Raw genomic sequence first — 22,450 nt, 5'->3', positions numbered from 1 at the left:
GTTTCTAGTTCTCAGGTGTAATGCTCAATGATGTATGTGTATCTATACATGTCAAAATACATGTTATCTAAAGCACACTGGTTGATAGGTGCATAGGAAAAAGACAATTATTAGTTGAATCCATGCACACTGTTAAATATTGACTTGATATTTTGTATACTATTAGACTATTTACTTCATATTTCTGTTTTTTTATTAATAGATTTTATTCAAGGTTGTTAAGATATTGATAGTTTGTTTATGAAATTTGGAATGTTTATTGCCTACGATATACATTTTCTGGTTGAAAAAAGCTTATTTCGCATTGCCCATCGGATTTTTTCATAGTTTAAAAATGAATGAAACATTGTGTCTCTCATGTGTGCTGGAATTTTGCCTTTTTTCCCCACATGTGTACAAGTTAAAATGTTGATCCGTGGAGAGCAGCAAGTCGTTCTATTATTCAAACATGCAATAAGTAGTTAATGGTGTGCTAGGAGCTGCTGCATGTACACACAACCTGTTATGAAACAGGAGAGTGAACGAAGATCAGTTTTTATTTGGGTCACTCCAGCAGACACTTTCATATATTCTTGGGTACTTTTTTTTTATATGTCTGATACATCTCTGCATCTCTGTATCCTAAAGTGACTCTGGTGGGAAGACTGGTCCTGGACTTTTCTCAGGGCTGCATGCATGCAATGTTAAATTAAGTGTTAAATCATTCTGTCCCTACCACATATTATAGTACTTCTAAAATGTAGCTTATTAGTAGTCTCAGGACATACTGAATCATTATTCCCTTTGTTCACATTGATGTCTGAATGATGATTGTGCTTGATGTTGTAAGTCATGAAAAGGTTAGTTTAATTAAGGTTAGGTTAATTTCACATGAATCATACTGTGTTTATGTAATAATTTGCGTCACACTCACATCTGTTGAGTTACAAAATGCCCCAATGTGCCATATAGGAAGATGGCATGCAACTCTTGGCATGCATACATGGACCACTAACATGTGACAAGGGGACAAGTGTTTTGTTTCCTGTTTTAGAATGAAAAGGTTAGAACAATATCCTGCCAACAGCTTGTCTGTAAACATTTTGTATGAGAGCCATGGTTAATATGGGTGTCATCTCTTTCAGGACTTTTCGTATGACGACTCTAAAGTGGAGTTCAACGTGGATGCTCCTAATGGTGTGGTGATGGAGGGCTACTTGTTCAAGAGGGCCAGCAATGCCTTTAAGACCTGGAACAGGTAACTGAGATGGCAAAAATCTGTAATATATCACATTAATATAAACAGTGAGTTGATGGTGAAACACTGTACATGGCTTTAGCCTTATCATAGAGAGGGAATTTGCTCATTTTCAAACAAGAAATACAATTACAAATATTTTATGGAATTAAATATATAAAATAAGACTCGAAAGAAATTAGGGAGCAATATACACATTACAGTACCTTAACTTATGTAAGTAAATCTTGAATCAGGTAAGTATTTGTGCAGCAAAGAGACATGAGGCAAAGAGACGTAGTGAGTGTGAGATGAAAGAGAGAGAGTGCATGCTGGTGTTCTAAAAATAATGGGAAGTAGCTAGTTACTGTAGTTTGGCCTTCTCTGTGTCCTACCCCAGTGAAATCTGAACACAGAGACATGATGCACATATTTTTAGATTCAGAGTGACCTATACTTCCCAGTGATAGTTTTAAGTAGGGCTGGGTGATATGGCCAAATTTTTTACAATAAAATATTTCATACCATTCAATATCGATAATTTTCACGATAAATGTAAAATCATTATTTCTTTCAAGTTAAAGGGCTGATTTCTGCTTTTTGAAGAAACCAGATGGTTAATTGTGGTTTTAAACTTTTCTTTATGGTCAGAACATGACAATCACTTGCCAAACAGTGGATCAAAAATCATTCAAAACAATTAAGATAAAATCTCTTTTTTTTTTTTTTTTTTAAATATGCTTGAGTAAAATGAAGTAAAATATTTTTTCAGTCCCTTTTCTCAACAAAATAAATATGTATATATATATATATAAGTTAAGGGCCAATTTGTTCGTGATTCAAATGAATGAAATCAAACTTTTATTGGCAATACATTGAACATTTGTTACATTGTTATTAAGGAAAATTATATTGCGATAATTATCATTATTGATTTATTGCCCAGCCCTAGTTGTCAGTACATCTCGAGCATATTGCTACTTATTGCATACTTTTTATGGTGCGTATTTGCCAGAATGCCAGTATTTGCCTATACAAATATAGGCTAAAAACACAGGGCTCAAGTTGTAGCCTACAGCTAACTCACTGACTATATGGAAACGTTATCCTTCTTGTTGACGAGGGGGTTGCGATGGGTGGGTGTAATTGTCTCAATTTTGTATGATGGGACTTCGAAAAACCCCTGCTATACATTAATAATGCAATACTATCAAAGGCATATATAATAGAAATGGAGGTGAATACTATAGTATAGAATAATATGAGTATATATACAAAAATACAATTTTAAAATATTGCTACAGTAATACTATTATTATATATTGATATGAATAATATAATGCAATGTAACATAACATGTATAAAATGTATAGTATACTTTTACCAGATGTTTACTGTGCATGCTGTTTCCTGAGATTCTCATTTCCTGGGAAATTTGTCAGCCTATTTCTGTTCCTCTGTGGCAGGTTCAGGAGGTTAGAGTGGCTGTGATGTGAAGCGATGTAATAAATTTATCTCACATGGTCACAATATTGCATTGCCAGGAGTGGAAAGACCATTTTACTCAATGCTTTTACCCATCCTTGATCACTGCTATCCACAGCGGTTCACCTCTGCACGCAGACCGTTTAGCATCGGAAATATGTCCATCTAAAATAGGTTGAATTTAACTCCCTCTTCCATCTCTCTCTCTCTAGACGGTGGTTCTCCATACAGAACAGTCAGCTGGTCTATCAGAAGAAGCTCAAGGCAAGTCCATATATCTTTGCTTGCTATCAGCTGTCCCCTGGGTAAAGGGGGCTGTAAGAGGTTAAGTGCAATTTAATGAAGGGGACATTGAATGTGTTTCTGTTTTCAGGTCATTTTCAATTCTCTGCTTGACATCAGTGTTTATAAATATCTAATGGTGACATACTCGGAGGCTGCCAGGAAAAAACATGTCTTATCAAGGATTTACAGCTGTTTTGTATTTGTGTTGTAGTGGGGCTGTTGATAAGCAAAAAAATGAGAAGTTGTTTGTGTGTATGCAGGATTCTCTGACGGTGGTGGTAGAAGACCTCCGGCTGTGCTCTGTTAAACCATGTGAGGACATCGAGAGGAGATTCTGCTTTGAGGTCGTCTCCCCCTCCAAGTAAGACTTAACTACTGGATGGATTACTTTGTACTTTATCAGTTCAAATGTGTATGTTCTCCAGAGGGTGAATTGGTGATGCCTTTACATTTGTCCACTACATGAGTTTATGACCAAATACCTGCAAACCTAATGACATTCCCATTAGACTCAGCTGTACTTTCTGTTCAATGCTAGCTAAAAATGCTAGCATATAAGATTTTAAAAACAAAAAACTGGTAATGACCAGATTAGCAAATTAACACACTAAACTAAGATAGTGAACATGGGAAACATTATACCTGTTAAACAGCAGCATGTTAGCTGAGTCACTGTGAGTATGTTTGCATGCGGATGTTAGCATTTAGCTCAAAGTGACAATATGTCTAAGTACAGCCTTACAGTGCTGCTACCATGTTTGTAGACTCGTACTATTTATCTTTTTAATTGTACTTTACTAAATTATTACAGCAGTTCTCTTGGTTATGCTCTATATGCACAGTTGTATAATAAATCATGGTTGTAGTTGTTTTATTGTTGCCTTATAAAACTGTTGTATATGAATGTATGTAAAACCCTTTTGTATACATTGTTAGTTAGCATGTCACTCTTGATTATGCAGATCCTTACTCAAGGTACATTATGATTAGTAATAGGCCTACTACTTTGATTGTTTTACAGGAGCTGTATGCTTCAGGCTGAGTCGGAGAAGCTAAGACAAGCGTGGATTCAGGCTGTTCAAGCTAGCATTGCCTCAGCCTACAGAGAGAGCCCGGACACCTACTATATAGAGGTAAGTCACAGGTTAGCGTCATAAAGCATGTACAGATACGAGTTACATCTTGTTTATGAGATTGTATTGTATAGTTGCATTATTGTATAGTCTCATGTTTTTACAGTAGATATGACCCTACAACCTGCAGATGGTTAGCTTAGCTTAGCATAAAGACTGGAAACAGGGGGAAACAGCTAGCCTGGGTGTGTCCAACATAAAAAAATTAACTGCTAGCTCCTTTAAAGCTTTGTGTGATCAGTACTAAAACCTTGTAACTGAACCTTGTGGTACTTCAAAAGAGACATCCAGAATGCATTTGCAAAAGAAGCTTATTAATATGACATTTTCTAATCCCAATGAATGACTTTTTTGTGTTTACATGTAGCATCTGGACAGAACGGCCTCTCCATCCACCAGCAGTATTGATTCGGCCAGCGAGCCACGGGAGCGCAGCACCCGAGGTGAGACCATCCTGCAGCGGATCCAGTGTCTGCCGGGGAACGAGCAGTGCTGTGACTGTGGCCAGGCCGACCCTCGCTGGGCCTCAATTAACCTGGGCATCCTTCTGTGTATCGAGTGCTCCGGCATCCACAGGTAGAGTCCAGAAAAAACTTTTTTTTTCAGATTAAGCTTAACACCTAAGGAATATAACTAAGAACATTTACTGAAGTTCACTTTTGTAGTGACCTTACCAGACCTCAGTATTACGCTTGTAATCTCTGCTTGAGTCTAACGGCTTTAGGCTACTTCAGCCGCTACTAGTATAACATACCTGAATCTCTACTTAAATATCCCGTCCAGACATGTTTTAAAAGTCTCTGCTCTGAATAATAATTTGTGTCCGTTATGGTTTTTCCATAAAAAAAGTTAATATTACATCTACTCCTAACTACTATACACAAGATGTCTCCTTCTAAACTGAAAATCCCATTTACAGTGTATGTGCACTGGAGGCTTCAAGTTTCCTAATCACATTTGTGTAAATTGTATATTGGACCGAGATTGGCTTCCAGACAAGGTGTGATGTCACAAAGTCATGCTCCTACAAACACGTGTTGACTTAAGGTGAGCGCTTAAGGTGAGACATTTTGACTCTTCAGCAGAAGAATTTAAAAACTTCTGGTGTCAAACATTCTTCACAGTGAAGCTCAAACAGTAAAGTGAAGTAACACAAAACACATTTTGGATTGGAGTGTGACTTTAAGTAAAAGATCTGAATACTTCTTCCACCACTGCCATGTGCTGTGTGGGTGCTGGCACTTAAGATAGGAAGTGGTGCCAGCTGTCTGTTACTTTGGCCTTACCAAGCACGGTCTGCCACACACACACACACACTACTGAAGGGATTAAAGCGCAGTACGTTGCTTACTGGATCAGACTTTGATGGAGAGTTTTCATTGTGGGAGGGAAGTGACAATATAAAGGCGGCTACAGTGCTCAGACATACACAGCGAACAAGCCATTGAATAGTTTAATTCAGTGTCAGATCCTAGTGAATATGATGTAATGCTTCTGAATGAAGGTAGATAAACACATCCTCTAATCATCCAGATCACTGCACTCCACTCGTGTACTGTTACATCACACTGTAGCTTCATGGAGGTTCGTTTTCAAAGCTCCCGCTGTGGGAAAAAGTCCCTTCGGAGTTTTGTTTGTTATTTTTAAGTTGCAATTATCACTGCTTATGTAACCACAAACCCCATTCCTGTGTGCGTGTGTGTGTGTGTGTGTGTGTTCCCACTTGTTGAATATTCATGTTGCCTTTTGGGCGTGCTCTCTCACAGTGAGACCAGACATGGCCTCTTTGTTACAATGCAGGCGATGAAGGAGAGAAACACAGTATCAATGTTGCTTGGATACCAGACAGCTTCGTCAGTGGAACTTAGTGATTTGCATGACATTAGGAGCGGCTTCTCTCATTTCCTTCAGGATAACACTCTTGTGATTTTACATCACTTGGAGCTATTCAGACCAGGTCACCGCCAAAGTGTATGATTCATTTGTTGAACTTCCTCTGTCCTAGTTAAAGAATATACAGCACTCTTATTTCCTTGTGTTGGCTGTAAAGTTCCTTCACTTTTACCTCAAAAGTGTTGGATTACAGAACAAAAAGACAGCATATTTCTTAACTTTTTGTTGCAGGAGTCTCGGAGTTCACTGTTCGAAGGTTCGCTCACTCACACTGGACTCATGGGAACCAGAATTATTAAAGGTACAGTTTATCTCAGTAGCGTCCTAAGCAGTACAATGACACATTTATTATTGTTGAGTTGGCAGCCGAGTAGCATTTTGGGAAATTGTCTTATATAACTATGAAGCTACAACCAGGAGACTGTTTTTGCACAGAGCCAGGCTAGCTTTTCCCCCTGTTTCTAGTCTTTATGCTAAGCTCAACTCACCACCTTCTGGGTCCTGGATATGAGAGTGACATAACAAATAAGAGAATAAGCTTATTCCTTTAAGTTCAGTCTTAGTACGGAGACCCTATATGTCACGTTTTTTTGTCTTTGCTTTGTAGTTAATGTGTGAGCTTGGAAACAGTGTCATCAACCACATCTATGAAGGCTCATATCAAGAACAAGGTCTAAAGAAACCATTACCATCCAGTTCAAGGTAGGAATTCATAAAATATATAGCTCATAATAATATATAAAACAGGAAACAAAACTATGTAAACATGATCTTGTGCATTACTTAAATATCTTATCTTTGAACACGACATGTCTGTAATATATAGTGTGGTCCCTTGTAGGCAGGAGAAGGAGGCTTGGATTAAGGCAAAGTATGTAGAGAAGAAATTCCTGAAAAGGCTGGGCTCCACAGAGATACTCATCAACGGAGAGAGGAAGTCGGAGCGGCGGTGGAGCGTGAAGAAATGTCGGAGACATAACAGCGCTACCACGGTTCCTAAAACACGCCGAAGATACCGACAAGAGCCTGGAAGCACCTCCCCTTCCACACTCTCCGCAGGTACTTTAATTGATCTCTGTCTGGACTTACTGTAATGTCTGTACAGAATGGAGCTTTCTAGTTAAGTGTTGTTTTTAAGTAAACTGGGCTTGAACCTTTAGGCTTTTCGTTCGAGCCTCTAATGTGTTACAATTACATTTTAGTCACATATTTATAACATGAACCAAATGTTTTAATTGTATTGTTATATTGGTATGGATAAGATCTTTTCAAACTGTGAAGCATAGTTGTGGGTACAGGAGTACTTCAGTGCTTCAAACTGCATGAGGTGATTATTAATTATTTTTTAGGTAAATTGGATTCTTAGTGCTGTGACTTGAATGTAATGTTAATACATGAGAGGCACAAACTGGGGCTATGTCTACATACAGTAATGGTCCAACAAATGGAGTCTCATAAATCAGACAAAATACTTTTCCTTAGTGTTTTCATCTGTTACTTTTACCTATGTTTGTCACACAGCAGCTGCTAAGTTCAGAAGAGACTCCCTGTTTTGTCCCGATGAACTGGACTCTCTCTTCTCCTACTTTGACACGGGATCTGGGCCTCGAAGTAAGCAACTTTTTATTTTGACAGTCTATTCCAAAAAACTGGCAATGTATTCACTGTTCACAGGCCACTGCAAGGAAAATCTCAAATTCTCAAGCCTTTAATTGTAATTTCTTACCCAGATTGGGTGATCAGATGCTTTAATCTTGTTTTCTACAAGACTGTTTTGTTTGCGCTTGCACAATACTGATCAGCCAGAAAGAGACAGTGGTAACTAATGTGTCCATTTTCTGGCGTCTCCCGGTCCGGCAGGCCTAAGCAGTGACAGCGGGTTGGGAGGCAGCACAGATGGCAGTACAGACATCCTGGTGTTTGGCTCAGTGGTGGACAGTGTCACAGAGGGTGAGTCCAGTGGAGGAACGTGTAACAGATGGTCTATTGGATATTATGCACTGTGGGCATAAAATGCAAGTACCAAAAAACACAGAATACAAACAGGGTCACAACATGTATTGGACAAGATAGCATTGTATAGTAGACGTTGGAGTTACAGAGGCGTTACCTTGTGATGTATCACTTTCAAGTTTCCAAAGCTTCTCCGTGTTCACATTTATCTAAGAATTTAAGAAAAGGACTCCAAACATCATGAAATTTGGCAGAGTGTGTATGTAAATGTTTCAAGGGAAAGGCATGCAGACAGCTTTTTACATCCTTTCAGCAGGCAAGGTAGATCGAGCATCTTGCTTGTAATAGACGTTCATCCTGTACTTCTGTTACATTAGTACTCTTTACTCTGTCCTCAGAGTGTGAGGTGTCGGAGGACTCGAGTGGCGAAGCTGAGCTGGAGGCTGAGCCAGAGACATCAGACCTGGAGGACATGAGGGACCTTCATCCCGGAGCGCTGCTATACAAAGCCTCAAAAGCCCGCAACCTGCCTGTCATGGCTGAAGCACTAGCCCACGGGGCAGATGTCAATTTGGTCAACGATGAGGACGAAGGAAAGACGCCCCTCATACAGGCTGTGATTGGGGTGAGTCAGTGGACTCAGCAGTACCAGGAGTTAGTCATATAGAAAGCGTCATATCTGTGCAGCTCAGTTAAAGAAGACGATGAAGAGAAAAAAGTCTTTTAGTCATGAGCACTTAAATTAATGATACCTTTAAAGTGTGAGAGAGTAAAATTCGCTAAGCCACAAAACACAGAAACAGCAGCCAGGGGTTTTTCGTTGATGATAGTCTGCGTTAGTGAGTGATGCAAGCAGAAAATAGTTATTTTGCATCTGTTTCAGTGACATTTTGTAGGTGAAACACACAAAGTGCTGCTATTGATAAAAATTTTAGTATTGTGTTCATGCTAAGGTTGAAGAGAGTCAAGGCCTAGCTGCCACAACAGGTGATCGACACTGCAAAATTTAATAAAATCAATAATGGACAATAAAACGTGGCCAGGACAACCATACAAGACCTGCAACTCAGTAAAAACTGACCAATTTTGGAATTGTACACATATAAATAACCAGATTTCCTAAGTTCGTTATCTTATCCTGATATGATTAAAATCATGATAAGACTCATGACAGGGCACTATTTGACATACTGTGTTGATGATGAGTTGACACAAAGCAGAAAGTTGAATTAGTCTAAGAATTACAAAAATATCAATAAAGTATTGACTCTGCAAATATAATTTTCCTTCAAAATGACCAGAAATGGCTCTGGTGACAGAAGTCACGTCAGCAGCTGGGAATGTGTGAATATCCATTTTACTCCAAAAATCAATAGCAATATGTCCTTGTTAGTTCCAAGCAAACTGGTGTTGTCACTTTATTTTAGGGTTCATTGATCGCCTGCGAGTTCCTGCTCCAGAATGCCGCTGACGTCAACCAAAGAGACGCAAGAGGGAGGGGCCCCCTGCATCATGCCACATATCTGGGACACACAGGGTGAGTCATAAGGCACAAAGAATCTGTTTACCTCTTGCTGCATTTGTAGCATTTGTAACCACAACTTTCATTTAAATGAAAAACGCTTTGTTGAAGTGATGCTCAGTATGTCCAGCACAACGGGCCTCATGCAGGGTGACTCCTGTAATAGTTTTTTAGCGTCTTATCTTAATGTCCCTCTTTATGTCTGCGCTCTGATGACACATTGTTGGCAGCTGGAGCTTACATTTCATATTTTCTAATTGTTTTGGTTCCTTTGATATGACTTCTGACACCACGAAACGTGTTATCTTTTTACCAGCTGATACCCGACATAACAAGATTTGAAATTCTGCAGTGTGAAATTTGTCTGCTTACTCTGCTAAAATTAAAAAAATGAAACAGGACTGAACATCTGCCATCTTGTATGGCAATTTTAGGGGTGTCGAATATGTTAATGATCAAATCTCTAAGACGTGCACATCCTCATGAACAGATGACATTCATCAGGCTGAAACGAGTGATTTACAACCAGTTTGTGCATTCAAGAGAGTTTGGTGAATGCAACCTGGAGCACTTGTACAAGCAAACTTTGCAGTAAAAAGTAAGAATGAAGTTTTCGTTCACGTCACTGAGTTAGACGTAGGTAGACTCGACCTTTGAAAATGACGGTCTGTTTGAATGTGCGTTTGATGTGATTGATCTCCATTTCTCTGGTATTTTCAGGCAGGTGTGTTTATTCCTAAAAAGGGGAGCTACTCAGAATGACGGTGATGAGGATGGTCAAGACCCTTTGAGTATAGCTGTACAGCAAGCAAATGCTGATATAGTCACACTGTATGTTACTTTATATACATACTTTACATAAAGTTTTTTTATTCTCCAGTCTTGATGTTATTTTAACAATCTGCTCCTCTTCTCTTTTGTTCTTCCTTCTTTCCCTTCAGGCTGCGTCTGGCCAGGATGAATGACGAGATGCGGGAGTCAGAGGGACCCTTTGGACAGCCAGGTCAATACCCAATCAGCAGTCCCACTGAGCAACAGTATAAGAAATGCATTCAGGAGTTTATCTGTCTCAATATAGCAGAGTGCTAGAGTCAAGTCCAGTCAGGTTAAACTACAGCGTAAAACCAGTGCAGGGGGTGCCAGTAGACAAATGACTGACTGAGAGAGACACTTGTTTTTACTAAAAGGGACTTTTCACCACCAGATTAACTTCTTCTCTACATCAGATATATCAGAATAATTTGAGTGTTCCTCTCCCCAGCACAGTCTGCTGACTTTAAACAACAGCAGTCAACTCCTCGCTCAGGATAACGCAAGAACTCAGTATTAACTTCATTAAGGATGTCAGATTTGACCAATGCACTTTGCCAGACGGTTGCCATAAAATTCACTGGAAATTAGCCAAGTCAGATGCTCATCAGTCCAATCACAGCAGATTTGAGGAATCACTGCCAGGAAAGGGTTAGCCACTTTTTTAGATGTCAAAGATTATTCAGCAGCACTATTGACAAGCAATAGACCACCAATGAAGTCATCAGCAGTGTATTCAGGAACTATTTTCCCCTTTTTATTTGGAGGTTTTAGAGGGTACAGGGTGCTCTGAACCAAAGACCTGCCAAAGCTCATTTGTCCCAACAATGCTTTCGTTTAATTTCATCATGTGAGTGACTTGTTATTGTGGTTTCGTGTTTGGAGGAGCTATTTCAGATACCCCTGGTTCTGGAAGTTAAAGTCCCATTTCATTCCCCAAGACAATGGTGTGTGACTCACGGTTTGAGCACTACTATGGCTTGGATTAAAAACTGCATTACAAATATCTGCTAAAGGTACAAGCCTGTGTACATTAAAACTTAGGGTTGAAGTTAACTACAACTCCCATGGTGCATTTCAGAAAGAAACATCCAATCATAGAGATTAAAGTTCTGTTACATGCTGGCAGAAGCTAAAGTTTGTGCTGTTAAGAAAGCATATTTTACAATTTGCAACTCAAACACATCCACTTTCTGGGTATTTCTGAGTCAGTTTTGAATTAATTCAGTAACTATGGCGGCGTCTTTTGTTCCCATCTGCCACAACCAAGTATTGAATTTAAAATAAATCTGGCTTGTGCCTTTAGCTGGATTCTTCTCCACAGTAACAGCAGCCAACGCTCATGAGTACTGTAGTATTTGGAGAAGTGTGCCATACGAACTGGACAGACAAAACATGATTTTTTCAGAAACAAAAACTGGTGGTCATAGCATAAACCTATAGAGCAGCCACATTATCCCGAAAAGTCCTGTGTTTCTATTTTAAGTAAGATTGAGGATCCTTTTTTTCATTATCCTTTAAAGACCAATCTGAAATGGGAATAGAGAGCTGGGGGACAAAAACTTCCAGAAGTAGCTCCACCCACTACATAACACTGTATGTAGCGCAGATAAGTCGGGGAATAATGCCAAACTGTCTGTACAGAGTGGTGCAGCCAATTCAGCCTGTTCATGGCCAATGAAGTCTGAGCTGACTGTGCTTTTTTAATAATCTGAGGGCCTGTGTGATAAAATGGTGTTGGAGCTCTTGTATTTACGCTGTGACAGTCACAAGGGGTAACTGTGAGGCTGCGATAACTGTGACGAAGAAGAATCGGTATAATTTCTCTGTATTGGCTGAGAGATCGATCAAGCGAAGCTTTTTACGTTTAATCAAAAGCGGAATTATGCACTTTTTTCAACAGTGATTTGAAATTTGTTTTTGCTCTCCTGTAGTTGTACCTTCATTTAAAAAAAAAAATCGGGATAGGTTTGAATGCTTTTTGTTGTTATCTATGACAAAACGTCCAGAGCAATAGTGCAATGATTATTTCAGTACAGATAATCTGTATTTTTTGTATTATGTTTGACAACAATGCAGATGGTATTTTTTTAAGCTGGATATATTTTGTTAGATTTTATTTTGCTGAGCACACAAATACATACAGACACACACAAGAAACATCAGTATTATATTCTCAATATGAGGGGAAAAAAACCAATAGTCCACAGTTTCATAAAATGGAATCACTTGGAGTATTTCTCCAATACTATCTGTAGTGGAAGATTTTTGATAAATCACACTAAACTAACATGTATTACTGTATATACAGTGTTTGTTTATTGTTATTACTGTATCACGATGACTAGGCCTACATTAGATTTGTTCTTTGTTTATAGTGCATGGGTGGCTGTTACCCAGGTCTTCCTAATCCCTGTTGCTTTTGTTTACCTTTGTGCCCAGTGTATGTGAATATTTGACATGTAGTGTTGTTGAATAATGTTGATATCCATATTATATACTGCCAAATCATGACAACAGTGCATGGAATGACAGAAATGGATGCAAAAAGACTAAACACCCCTTTCCCACCGTCTTCTATTGGCTGGATGATGTTAGTGCAAAACGCTCGATGACAATGAAGATGGCAGTCTGGCCGCTGCCCATAATTTTATTTAATGATCCCATTTATGCTCTGAAATGATGTTTGGTCTGACAAGTGCTTTTTGTTTGACTCCCTTGGTAGCTCACAGTAAATGGCAGTGATCTGGTGCTGGACACAGCTGTTTGTTAAAGTATTGAACAGCCTCGTTTTAGACTGACCGTTAACATTAACAGAGGCAAAATCAGCCTAAAGAAAAAATATTTACCCAAAGATGTTGCTTGTCTTTGACAGATGCTGTGGGGGTTTAGTTCAAACCAAATACCTTAGACAGACACAGAGTCTTTCAGAGAGCCAGCAAGTGTTTTTTCCATTTTCTTTTATATGCATGTTAAAGTGATCTTGCAATTGGTTAGCGTGAATATCCAAGATTTAGTTCACCAAAGTTGAACTAAAGAAAAAACAAAAATTGTACATATGCACTACTCCCTCGCAAGTGAATCCACTGATTATGGTCATTCCGTTGAAATTATTAAATTAATTAAAAGAAAGTCAGACCACTTTCCCTTCAGCAAAAAATTTAAACAAAAAAATAGTCCCCTATTCTGACCCCAATAATAATTTTCATACAGTCCCTAACTTGAGTTTGCCAGGTCACATACAGGCCCTTTAGCAGTGAAATGATTTTTAAAGGACGCGGTAGGAACAACGATGGCAGCTCATACATATACTCCTTTCCTTTCCTGCTTGTCAGGGATAGATTAAAAGCACTTTGAAAAACACTAAATCCAGCCTTTTCTTATTTAGTGCAGTAGTGTGATAGCCGTGGGAGCTACACACCACCTTTACAGAAGTTAACAGGAAGCCGACTTTACTAGATGAATGATGTCATCACTGATCAAACAATGAGTTGCATCAAGCCATTGAAGGATTACGTGTTGTACAGTACGATGTGTCTACAGTGTATCAGTCAGTAGTTCAACAAGTTGACTGTTGTGTATATAAACTAAAAACTATTAACACTTTAACTGCTTGCTTCTAACATGCAATTTTTAAACTTTCTTGTATTTTTCCTGCCTCTGACTATTATCTGTACAATTTCTTTAAATATTGTAAGAGAACACGTGTCTCTGAATATACAGTTCCTGTGTATATTAACACTGCTAAGGCTGCTCCCTATGTTTGGTTACTACGTTTTTCTGTTCAATAACTCCTCCCAGAGTCTTCTAAAATGGTACTGAAAATAAATGGAAGATGTGACTAAAAGCTGACCTCTCCCTTGGCTTCTTTGCTTGCTTTGACTTCTTTTTACTACATCTAACAGCACTAACAAACTTCTACCTTCACATGCCGCTGGTGCACTAATTGTGGATTTATGGTAATATCTCTGATTTTCACAGCATGACAAAGTAACATTTATTGGGTAAACTAGAAAATGAATGTGAATGAAACGTGTTTGAATATGCAAGGAGTAACTTTAAAATTTGAGTTTCAAATTAATATTTCTCTCAGTTGAGGCTGAAGAGTCATTATAATCTTTAGTTATAATATTTAACTTTAACCCACTTTTTAGCATTTATAAGCAGTATATTAATTAACACACTAGGAGGTGGTTGAAAGCAGAAAAGAACATTTATTTTATGTGTTTATGAACGTATTTAACAATTATAACAGGTCCTATTAAGCATCCATAACTGGTGTAAAAAGAGTTTATAAATAATTGATAACACAGTTCAACAAAACTGCAATCATCTATAATGAAATATGATTACACATGAACAAATCCGCAGTGTGTTTTTAACTGTTTATACACAGTTTAAAACTCATGAAGACATGTCAAGCTTGAAGGTTTATTCTTGACCTGAGAAACAGTGTATAGTATATAAATATAGTATATTTATTGAATATGTAAAGAAAAGCATGCTTTTCTTTGTCATACATGATACTAAACTGAATATTTAAGGGGTTTAGACTGTTGGTCAAACAAAACAAGACATTTAACGGTGCGGTGAATTTTTAAGGGCATTTTTCACAATTTTCTGACATTTTATAGGCAAAACAATTAATTTATTAATCAAGAAATTAATCATCAGTCTGCTTTTCTTGCAAACCTAAATAAGTTGCTATAGGTATCAGATAAATGTAGTGAATTAAAAAGTACAGTGTTTCCCCTCTGAAATTTAGTGGAGCGGCAGTATAAAGTTGCAAAAATGGAAATACTCAAGTAAAAGCACCTCAAAATTGTAGTAAAATACAGTGCAGTGGTATCTGGCTTTCCACTACTGTACACCTGTTACAGATGATCCACAGCAGCCATTATAGTTGTTGACAAATACATTCATAAATTCTTAAAAATATCCTTATATCTGCTTACGACTACATTGTAATGTGTTATAGTGTGTTATAAACCATGCATTAATTGTTCATTTCTCTACTGCTTATAAGGTCTATATGGGAAGTTAAAATAAAGTGTCACCAAGAAGCCATATCTACTATTAAGGCTTGTACTCAGTGATCTCTCTGCCTTCTTCTCTTTCTCACACATACGTAAACATGGAAAACCAGGAATGTGCATTCGCCTTTTTAATTAGCCAAGCCTGGGAGCACTCATGGGACACAAAAGGGTTCAAATGCTTTTGTTACGCCTGTGGATTCAGCAGTTACCATGGCCACAAGAAAAGTAAAGGCTCAGAATTTGGGGAATTGAAAGAGCGAAGGTTGATGGTGCCTCCGCCTGTTTTCCCCCTTCCATTCATGAGGCTTTTTTCTTACCCAGGCCTCCTCTGCTTTCAGTTTGCCTCACTTGGCTTGTATTCATAACTTGCATATAAAAGATGTTTTGATCAGGTCTTAGTTAAAGTGCATCATTTTCATGCTACATTTCCCGTTGCTTTCTTCATCAGGAGACGCCACATACCTTGACATCTTCCGAGAATTTTCCCACATGGCATCCCACAACCCGGAGAAGCTGAAACGAAGGAGTGTGCACTTCCGACACTCCTTCAGGTAGTCCTCCTTCAAGTGTCGGGAGAGAAACAAAATCACATACTTGAAAAGTGCAACAGCCACTTTCCATACAAAGTCACAATTAGGGGTCACTTCAGTTCAACATCACAAGTGATCTTGAGCATGAAATAGACATAGAGAAACCTAATAGAAATGGGATCATATTTTCACAATCATAAGTTACCCCGCCAGTGTTATTCCACAGAGAAATGAATAAAACCACCTTTAAAGTGGATTAAAGTGAAGAAATCATTGCAATTTTGAGAAGCTGTTGCTCGTCATTCAGTGTTTAGCTACATTATAACTTCAAGAGTCTTGTGCTGTTCTTAGATCAACCTTTTATTTTGAAATGAGGATTTGCTGGTCTTTTCCTCTTGCATTTATAAATGCATTTATAAATAGAGCATTGCTTTTGTATATTGTTAGATGAAACTTTGGATAAAATACCAAGCACTTGTTTTGTTTATTTTTCTTGTTTATTTTTATTTTAATTGTATAAATCATGTGTTTGCTACATCAGTTTCATTATTCAGATCAACATGTTTGATTCATTGAAGGACTTTCATCAGTACTTTACATAAATACATTTTTTTGAGTTTATGATGCATGCATTTTCTCACATATATTGTTCTTCATACTTAAAACTTGAATTCAGCTATGTTTTATGGATAAAGAGTCATGTCAACATTAGTAATCATCATCAACAATCCAACATCTTGAAGTTATTTCTTTTGTTGAGCAGTTAATTTTGTTATGAAATGTGTTTTTGTTTTGCAGCGACTATGCTGGTGTAGTCTATTTTTTGTTTAAATGTACTTTGCAAGCACCACTATGAAATGCAGTTTTTATGATACTGTATAGATGCTGTAGAAGCAAAAATGCTAATATATCTGAATGAACAGAAATACTGATGAATGATGGATGAAAATAAACATTGACTGTGTTTACACACGTGCAGCAAGAGATCTCTGTTGAGTCTGACTAACCTGTTGAAAGCAACCAGCCACATACATCTACAGCACAACATGTAGCTACAACAACACCGCCCTCTTGTGTTGAAATGTGAGAATGGTGAATTTAAAAAAAACTGTACTTTGGACTGTTGGATGAAAGTTGACATAAAGTCTTTGTGTTTTTACCAACATACATAAAGTTCATACATAAACTTTCTGGTGGGAATGATTGTTGACTCAAATACAAAAGAAGCCATGAGAAGTTAAAAATGTTGAAAACACTTTAAAATCTAATTTAAAATTTGGCGGTTCAATCCCCGGTTCCTCCAGGCTGCATGTCGAAGTGTCCTTGGGCAAGACACTGAACCCCGAATTGACCCTGGTGGCTATTCCACCGGTGTATGAATGTGTGTGAATGTTAGTGTCTGTTTCAGCACTTAGGCTCAGTGTATGTGTGTGTATGGTGAATGTGATGTAGTGTAAAAAGCGCTTTGAGTGACTGGCAAAGACTAGAAAGGCTATACAAATACAGAGCATTTACATTTACTGCTGATATTGCCGTGCTCAGGATGATCTTAATTAAAACAACTGTTACTGAACAACTGTTACAGATGTTATTTTGTATTATTTTCTGGTAGGTGTGCATTACAGCTTGAGTTGTATCCAGTGGAGGAAGAAGTACCACAACCTCAGTGTAAACATACTCACAAGTCTTGCATTTAAACCTTTACTTGAGTAAAGTAAAAGTAAAGCTGCAGAAAATGGCCCTACTGATTGATGTACTATTATTATTATTATTATTTTATTTTTATATTTTTCATGTGCATGAGTGTGCATGTAGCATTTTACTGTAGCTGGTCAAGGTGGAGTTACAGTAGTTTTAACTACTTTATATAAGCTCCAGTTTAGGGCAGTGGTTCCCAACTTAGGGGTGGAGCCTTCTCTAAAGGGTCACAACAAAAATATGTGGGTTTGTGAGATGATTATTGGGGGAGGAGAGAAGAAAAAGTTCAGCTGGACAAATTTGCATTCATATCTTTGGACATTTCTCTAATGTTTGCAGTCTTCACAGTTATTCAAATGAAACCATCTGAGAGGTTTAGAGGGGGAAACACATCTGAAACGTGGCAAAGGGGCCCAAACTAGATACAGCCTTTTTGTAAGGGCTCACAAGCCAACAAAGTTGGGAATCACTGATTTAATCAATTTATTGTATATTATAAAATCTTAATATAAACATAAATAGTACTAATAATTACACCTGCTTAATAAATAAATGTAACGTTAGTGGAGTCACGAGTTGCTACAACTTTCCCTCTTAAATGTAGTTAAGTTAGAAGTTTTAAAGTAACTGTGTAAAGTGTAACGTTAGTGTAAAGAAATACTGCAGTAAATTACAAGCACCCTACTTGAAGTTACTTGCTGGTTACTTCAGCTGCAGATATTATCGATTCTAATTTGTAAAAATATATATACGGTGGTGCAACATACTGAAACCACGAAGACGATGTTTGGCTCCATCACTGCGGTTCTCTGTATTCATCCATGGCGACCAACGATCAGCGGCGCCGTTGACGTCTGTCACGTCCGGTCACGTCTCGACTTTACGTCGGCAGGGTAGGAAGTACGCCGAGCAGACAGTCCGTGATGATCTGGTGGTGATGGAGCTCTGTCGAGGCGACAGTGCTCGTTATGATGATATCTGACACTTCCAGTCACATTATGCATATTTCGTTAGCTTGAAACGCGATGTGACTGCGGATTCGAGTCAGACATGACTCGGATGCTTGTGGCCAGCTAGCTAGCTGTTAGCTTAGCCCTCATCCATCCTGCTACGGTGAGAGAGCTCCAGCGGGCAGCTAGCAGCTGAGCTGATCCGCCGCTGCAGCACCACACAGAGCCCGGCGAGAGGATGGGGAGGCCTTAAATGACAGATCGGCGACGGTGTGTTCAGTCATCAAATTCAGGTATTGTCATTCATGATTAGGTAACGCTAAGGTACTGTCAGACAGCAGCTACATTTATCGCAATGGCGTGCACAGACCCTTGAAGGGGCAGGGGCCAAAACCCCAAACCCTGACCCCAGTGTGTGATCTAGGTGGGGCATAGCCACCATAGGTAGACAGGGCTGGTGGGAGCACACATATCAGTAAAATGTCACAAGTTGATTATGTTGTCTGATAAGTCTGGTGGTATTATATTATTTTATTATCATTAGTCTAGAGCTGGAACAACTAAGTCAGTTGATTAAACAATTAATTGACGAGTTGATTAAAGAAAAATTTATTGGCAACTATTTTGATAATCAATTGTTTCTGTCTTTACAAAACATCCATTCTGTGTGAGGAGTTTCTGTTTTTCTCTTTCCTATCGTTGTAAACTTATATATTTTGGTTTGTTGGTCAGACAAATCAAGCAGTGAGATGTCACAATGGTGGGTGTTTTTTCACTATGTTCTGATGTTTTAGATCAAAAGATTAATTGTAAAAATGTGATGAATCTTTAGTTGCAGCTCTCTGTCAGTCCATACCTTATTCCTCTGTGCCATGGACGGCCTTTGTTGACAGGAAAGTATTTTTAAAAAACTTCAATGGCCCACATTGTTGCACTAGGTGAAATTTCCTTCATGATAATAAACGTGGGCACTGTAGTTTATTTTGATACAATCGCACACACCAACCTACTGCTGTAAATACTCACCAGATCAGTGATTCCCAACTCCAACCACAGAGTATTTCTGAAGTTGTCAGGGGGTACATGGAAAGATTGTGGGATAGCTCTACTAATTTGACAAAATAGAAGTGATAAATACTACAGTGCCTAGCGCATATTTATATATTATTAATTTGGAAGTCTTTTAAAGATTTACATCTTAGGTAGAGTATTGGGAACTGGTACTGGTTTGGCTCAAAAGTTTGGCTTAGCAGCGAAATGCAACTCCTATATTTCCTGAGATTTTGGGCAAGGGAGGAGCACCTCTAACATGACGAAGCATCTACTACAGTGTGAATCTGAAGGAATGCACCATTTTCAATGTGCTGCGGTCTCCCAGCTACAAAAACGCCCCAGAAACAACTAATGCTAACAGTAGCAACACTTTACGCTCCGGTACAAAAACACAGCTGACATTCACTTTTTATACTGAAAGTAAACGATTGATGTCTACAAATTATTCCAATATATATTTTTCTTAGATGCTAGTCCGCAGAGACAACCCTATAGTACAGAAACTCCTTTCACTTTAACTATGAAGGGGAAGATGAGCAAGGAGAAAGTGGATGAATGTCACAGAACAGTGAAAAAAATTTGTGGTGAAATGGTTCGAATCAGAACCGAGATTCGATAAGAACCGGATTTGATAAGTAGAATCAGAATCGATAAAATCGAAACAATACTCAACCCTATTTACATCCTTAAAAGGAACGAAATGGCTTAGGACTGAGATCCACACACAGGCTAGAGAAGTAAATATACTGAGAGATCGACTAACACATTGTTGGTTTTAGTCTTTTAATGGAATTTGTAATACCATAATACCAAAATACAGAATATCGCCAGTGTAATCCTTTATTATTGTAATCTGCAGCAATCTATCACACAATGAATTCCATCTGGGCTAAACGGAACTTCTTCAGCCATGTAATGATTATTTAATTTGAAAGCTGAGAGGGGGAAGAAACTTTTTTTCATATAATTTTTATTATCGTTTCATCTGCAGATCATTTTTTTTAATTAATCAATTAAACTTCTGGTCTATAGAACATCAGAAAACAGTCAAAAATCACAATTTTGTACTACCTAAGGTTGTCATCATCAAATCACTTGTGTTGTCAGTCGAAAACCTAAAAATATTCAGTTTACTTTACTGTTTTTGCTTAAAAATTACCTTAACGATGGTTGACTAATCAGTTCATCGACTAATCGATGCAGGTCTAGATCCAGTTTTCTATCATCAGTAATGACAAACTCTTAATTCCACGTGTGTCAACGTCTTAGATGTCCTATTGACGGTTGCTGCTGCTGTTTAATCTCATCCACAGACATGGCGTCGCAGCTCCAGGTGTTCTCCTCTCCCTCTGTGTCCTCCAGTGCCTACTCTCGTTCAAAGAGGCTCAAAGTGGAGAACCCTACATGGGATGTGTCCAACCAGCTGGGAGATAATGGTTACTACCAGCAGAGCCCCACCCAGGGAACTGCACCCTCCACTTCTGGCTCCAACTTCAACCCAGTGTACAACTCCAACCAGGTGCAACCGCCGACAGCCGGCTCCCGGGAGCAGACAGTGGTGCGGGCAGCAGACAGCACAGGTAGCCTTCGTGGACCTCCCTCCTCCTCTTCGTCCTCCTCTTCCAGCCGTCGTGTGAAGGATGCCGAGTCCTCCTCCCAGCCGTGCGACCTGTATCACAAGCAGTACAGCTTGAAGCGGAAGAGCGAGGAGGTGGACAGCAGCGACAGCGTCCAGATACTGGAGGAGCTCTCAGCGCCTGTGGTCTCAAACCGCACTGGTGGTGGAGGGGGAACCACCACAGCTCAGTCCATAGCACATTCCACTTCTACCACAAAGAGCAGCAACTCCCACAGCGAGGGCGACTACCAGCTGGTCCAGCATGAGATTCTGTGCTCGATGTCTAACAGCTACGAGGTGCTCGAGTTCCTGGGACGCGGCACCTTTGGCCAGGTGGCAAAATGCTGGAAGCGGGGCACAAACGAGATTGTGGCAATTAAAATCTTGAAGAACCATCCTTCTTATGCTCGGCAAGGTCAAATTGAAGTGAGTGTGTTGTGTTAAAAAGAATAAAAACTCCAGGGATGACATATTCCTTTATAACAGTAAACTTGGGCAGCGTAGTTTATTTTGACACAATCCCACATACACCAACCTGTTGTTACCCACTCGATTATTCTCTAACCCTTCGCATCCAATTCCCTTTATATTAACATCCATTAAACTGTAATTGTTTGGACATCCATAGGTGCAGTGCTAATTCAGCATGACGACTAATGGTGCAAATCTGACAAAATGTAAACAAACATAAGGCACAAAAAAGATCATGCCACATTCATGTCTTGTAGGAAGGATGGTAGAGATGGGAAAGATTGCCATGCTGTGATTTCAGAGTTGGTCTTGTGAGGATTAAAATACTGTACACTGACAAAATAACAACATCACATTGAAAATTGATGGTCTTTGGTTGTTTGGAGGCGTCCATATTTGTTTTCGTTTTTGCACTTCAGTATTAGTGTCATGTCACAAGATCTCTGACGTAATTGCTGACGTAATCTGCACTCTGCGCATGCGTTGGCGTCTGTAGCCACCTGTCGGAAGCTCCGTCTTGAACCGGACTCTTATCCAGTTTTAATCCACTTTTTTCGTTACATTTTTTTTTATATCCTTTTATTTAACTTAACTTTATTTAAGTTTTACGTGGGTTAAGGATTTTAGTCATCCGACATGGATTTTAAGATAGATGACCGTAAAAACGCGATCAACGCTACTGATCGCAACAAAGCTCCGGTGACTATGCAAGCCGAGATAACTCTGCCCCATGAGGACTGCTCACTCCTTAAGAAAGCGAACAAGAAGATTGCTGACCTTATGGAAGACATCCGACG

General features: G+C 38.9%; 3 protein-coding genes and 1 long non-coding RNA gene across 17 annotated transcripts in view; 2 read left to right on the top strand and 2 right to left on the bottom strand.

Moving 5' to 3' along the window:
- Nucleotides 1-16,833, top strand: part of acap3a (ArfGAP with coiled-coil, ankyrin repeat and PH domains 3a) — a 70,795-nt gene extending 53,962 nt beyond the window's left edge. For 3 of the 6 annotated variants that reach the window (XM_046056426.1, XM_046056432.1, XM_046056431.1), the window contains exons 11-25: nt 1,125-1,237; nt 2,914-2,965; nt 3,247-3,347; nt 4,008-4,119; nt 4,487-4,695; nt 6,244-6,313; nt 6,620-6,714; nt 6,854-7,071; nt 7,534-7,623; nt 7,864-7,962; nt 8,364-8,590; nt 9,393-9,502; nt 10,208-10,318; nt 10,429-10,490; nt 15,782-16,833. In XM_046056426.1, coding sequence (XP_045912382.1) covers nt 1,125-1,237; nt 2,914-2,965; nt 3,247-3,347; nt 4,008-4,119; nt 4,487-4,695; nt 6,244-6,313; nt 6,620-6,714; nt 6,854-7,071; nt 7,534-7,623; nt 7,864-7,962; nt 8,364-8,590; nt 9,393-9,502; nt 10,208-10,318; nt 10,429-10,490; nt 15,782-15,888 — 1,776 coding nt within the window. In that variant the 3' untranslated portion in view covers nt 15,889-16,833. The remainder of the gene's footprint in view (nt 1-1,124; nt 1,238-2,913; nt 2,966-3,246; nt 3,348-4,007; nt 4,120-4,486; nt 4,696-6,243; nt 6,314-6,619; nt 6,715-6,853; nt 7,072-7,533; nt 7,624-7,863; nt 7,963-8,363; nt 8,591-9,392; nt 9,503-10,207; nt 10,319-10,428; nt 10,491-15,781) is intronic. The other 3 variants (XM_046056430.1, XM_046056427.1, XM_046056428.1) reach the window with 3 other exon arrangements.
- The window catches only part of LOC123975176 (basement membrane-specific heparan sulfate proteoglycan core protein-like), a gene marked incomplete at its 3' end in the record, with an annotated part of 647,231 nt that overhangs the window by 324,294 nt on the left and 300,487 nt on the right, over nt 1-22,450 (bottom strand).
- LOC123975206 lies at nt 15,449-18,797 on the bottom strand. The gene is made up of 2 exons (XR_006825996.1): nt 18,329-18,797; nt 15,449-15,893 (listed from the first exon to the last, which is right to left on the bottom strand). It is a non-coding gene; the product is annotated as an uncharacterized LOC123975206 (long non-coding RNA).
- The window catches only part of hipk1a (homeodomain interacting protein kinase 1a), a 19,237-nt gene continuing 15,181 nt past the window's right edge, over nt 18,395-22,450 (top strand). The window contains exons 1-2 of one of the 3 annotated variants that reach the window (XM_046056425.1): nt 18,395-18,804; nt 20,878-21,122. In XM_046056425.1, the coding sequence (XP_045912381.1) occupies nt 18,765-18,804; nt 20,878-21,122 (285 nt within the window). In that variant the 5' untranslated portion in view covers nt 18,395-18,764. The remainder of the gene's footprint in view (nt 18,805-20,877; nt 21,123-22,450) is intronic. The other 2 variants (XM_046056424.1, XM_046056423.1) reach the window with 2 other exon arrangements.

This window comes from Micropterus dolomieu, linkage group LG08 (assembly GCF_021292245.1).
Source record: "Micropterus dolomieu isolate WLL.071019.BEF.003 ecotype Adirondacks linkage group LG08, ASM2129224v1, whole genome shotgun sequence".
NCBI lineage: Eukaryota > Metazoa > Chordata > Actinopteri > Centrarchiformes > Centrarchidae > Micropterus > Micropterus dolomieu.
Note: the sequence above shows the minus strand (reverse complement) of the source record. Positions and strands in the feature narration are given on the sequence as shown.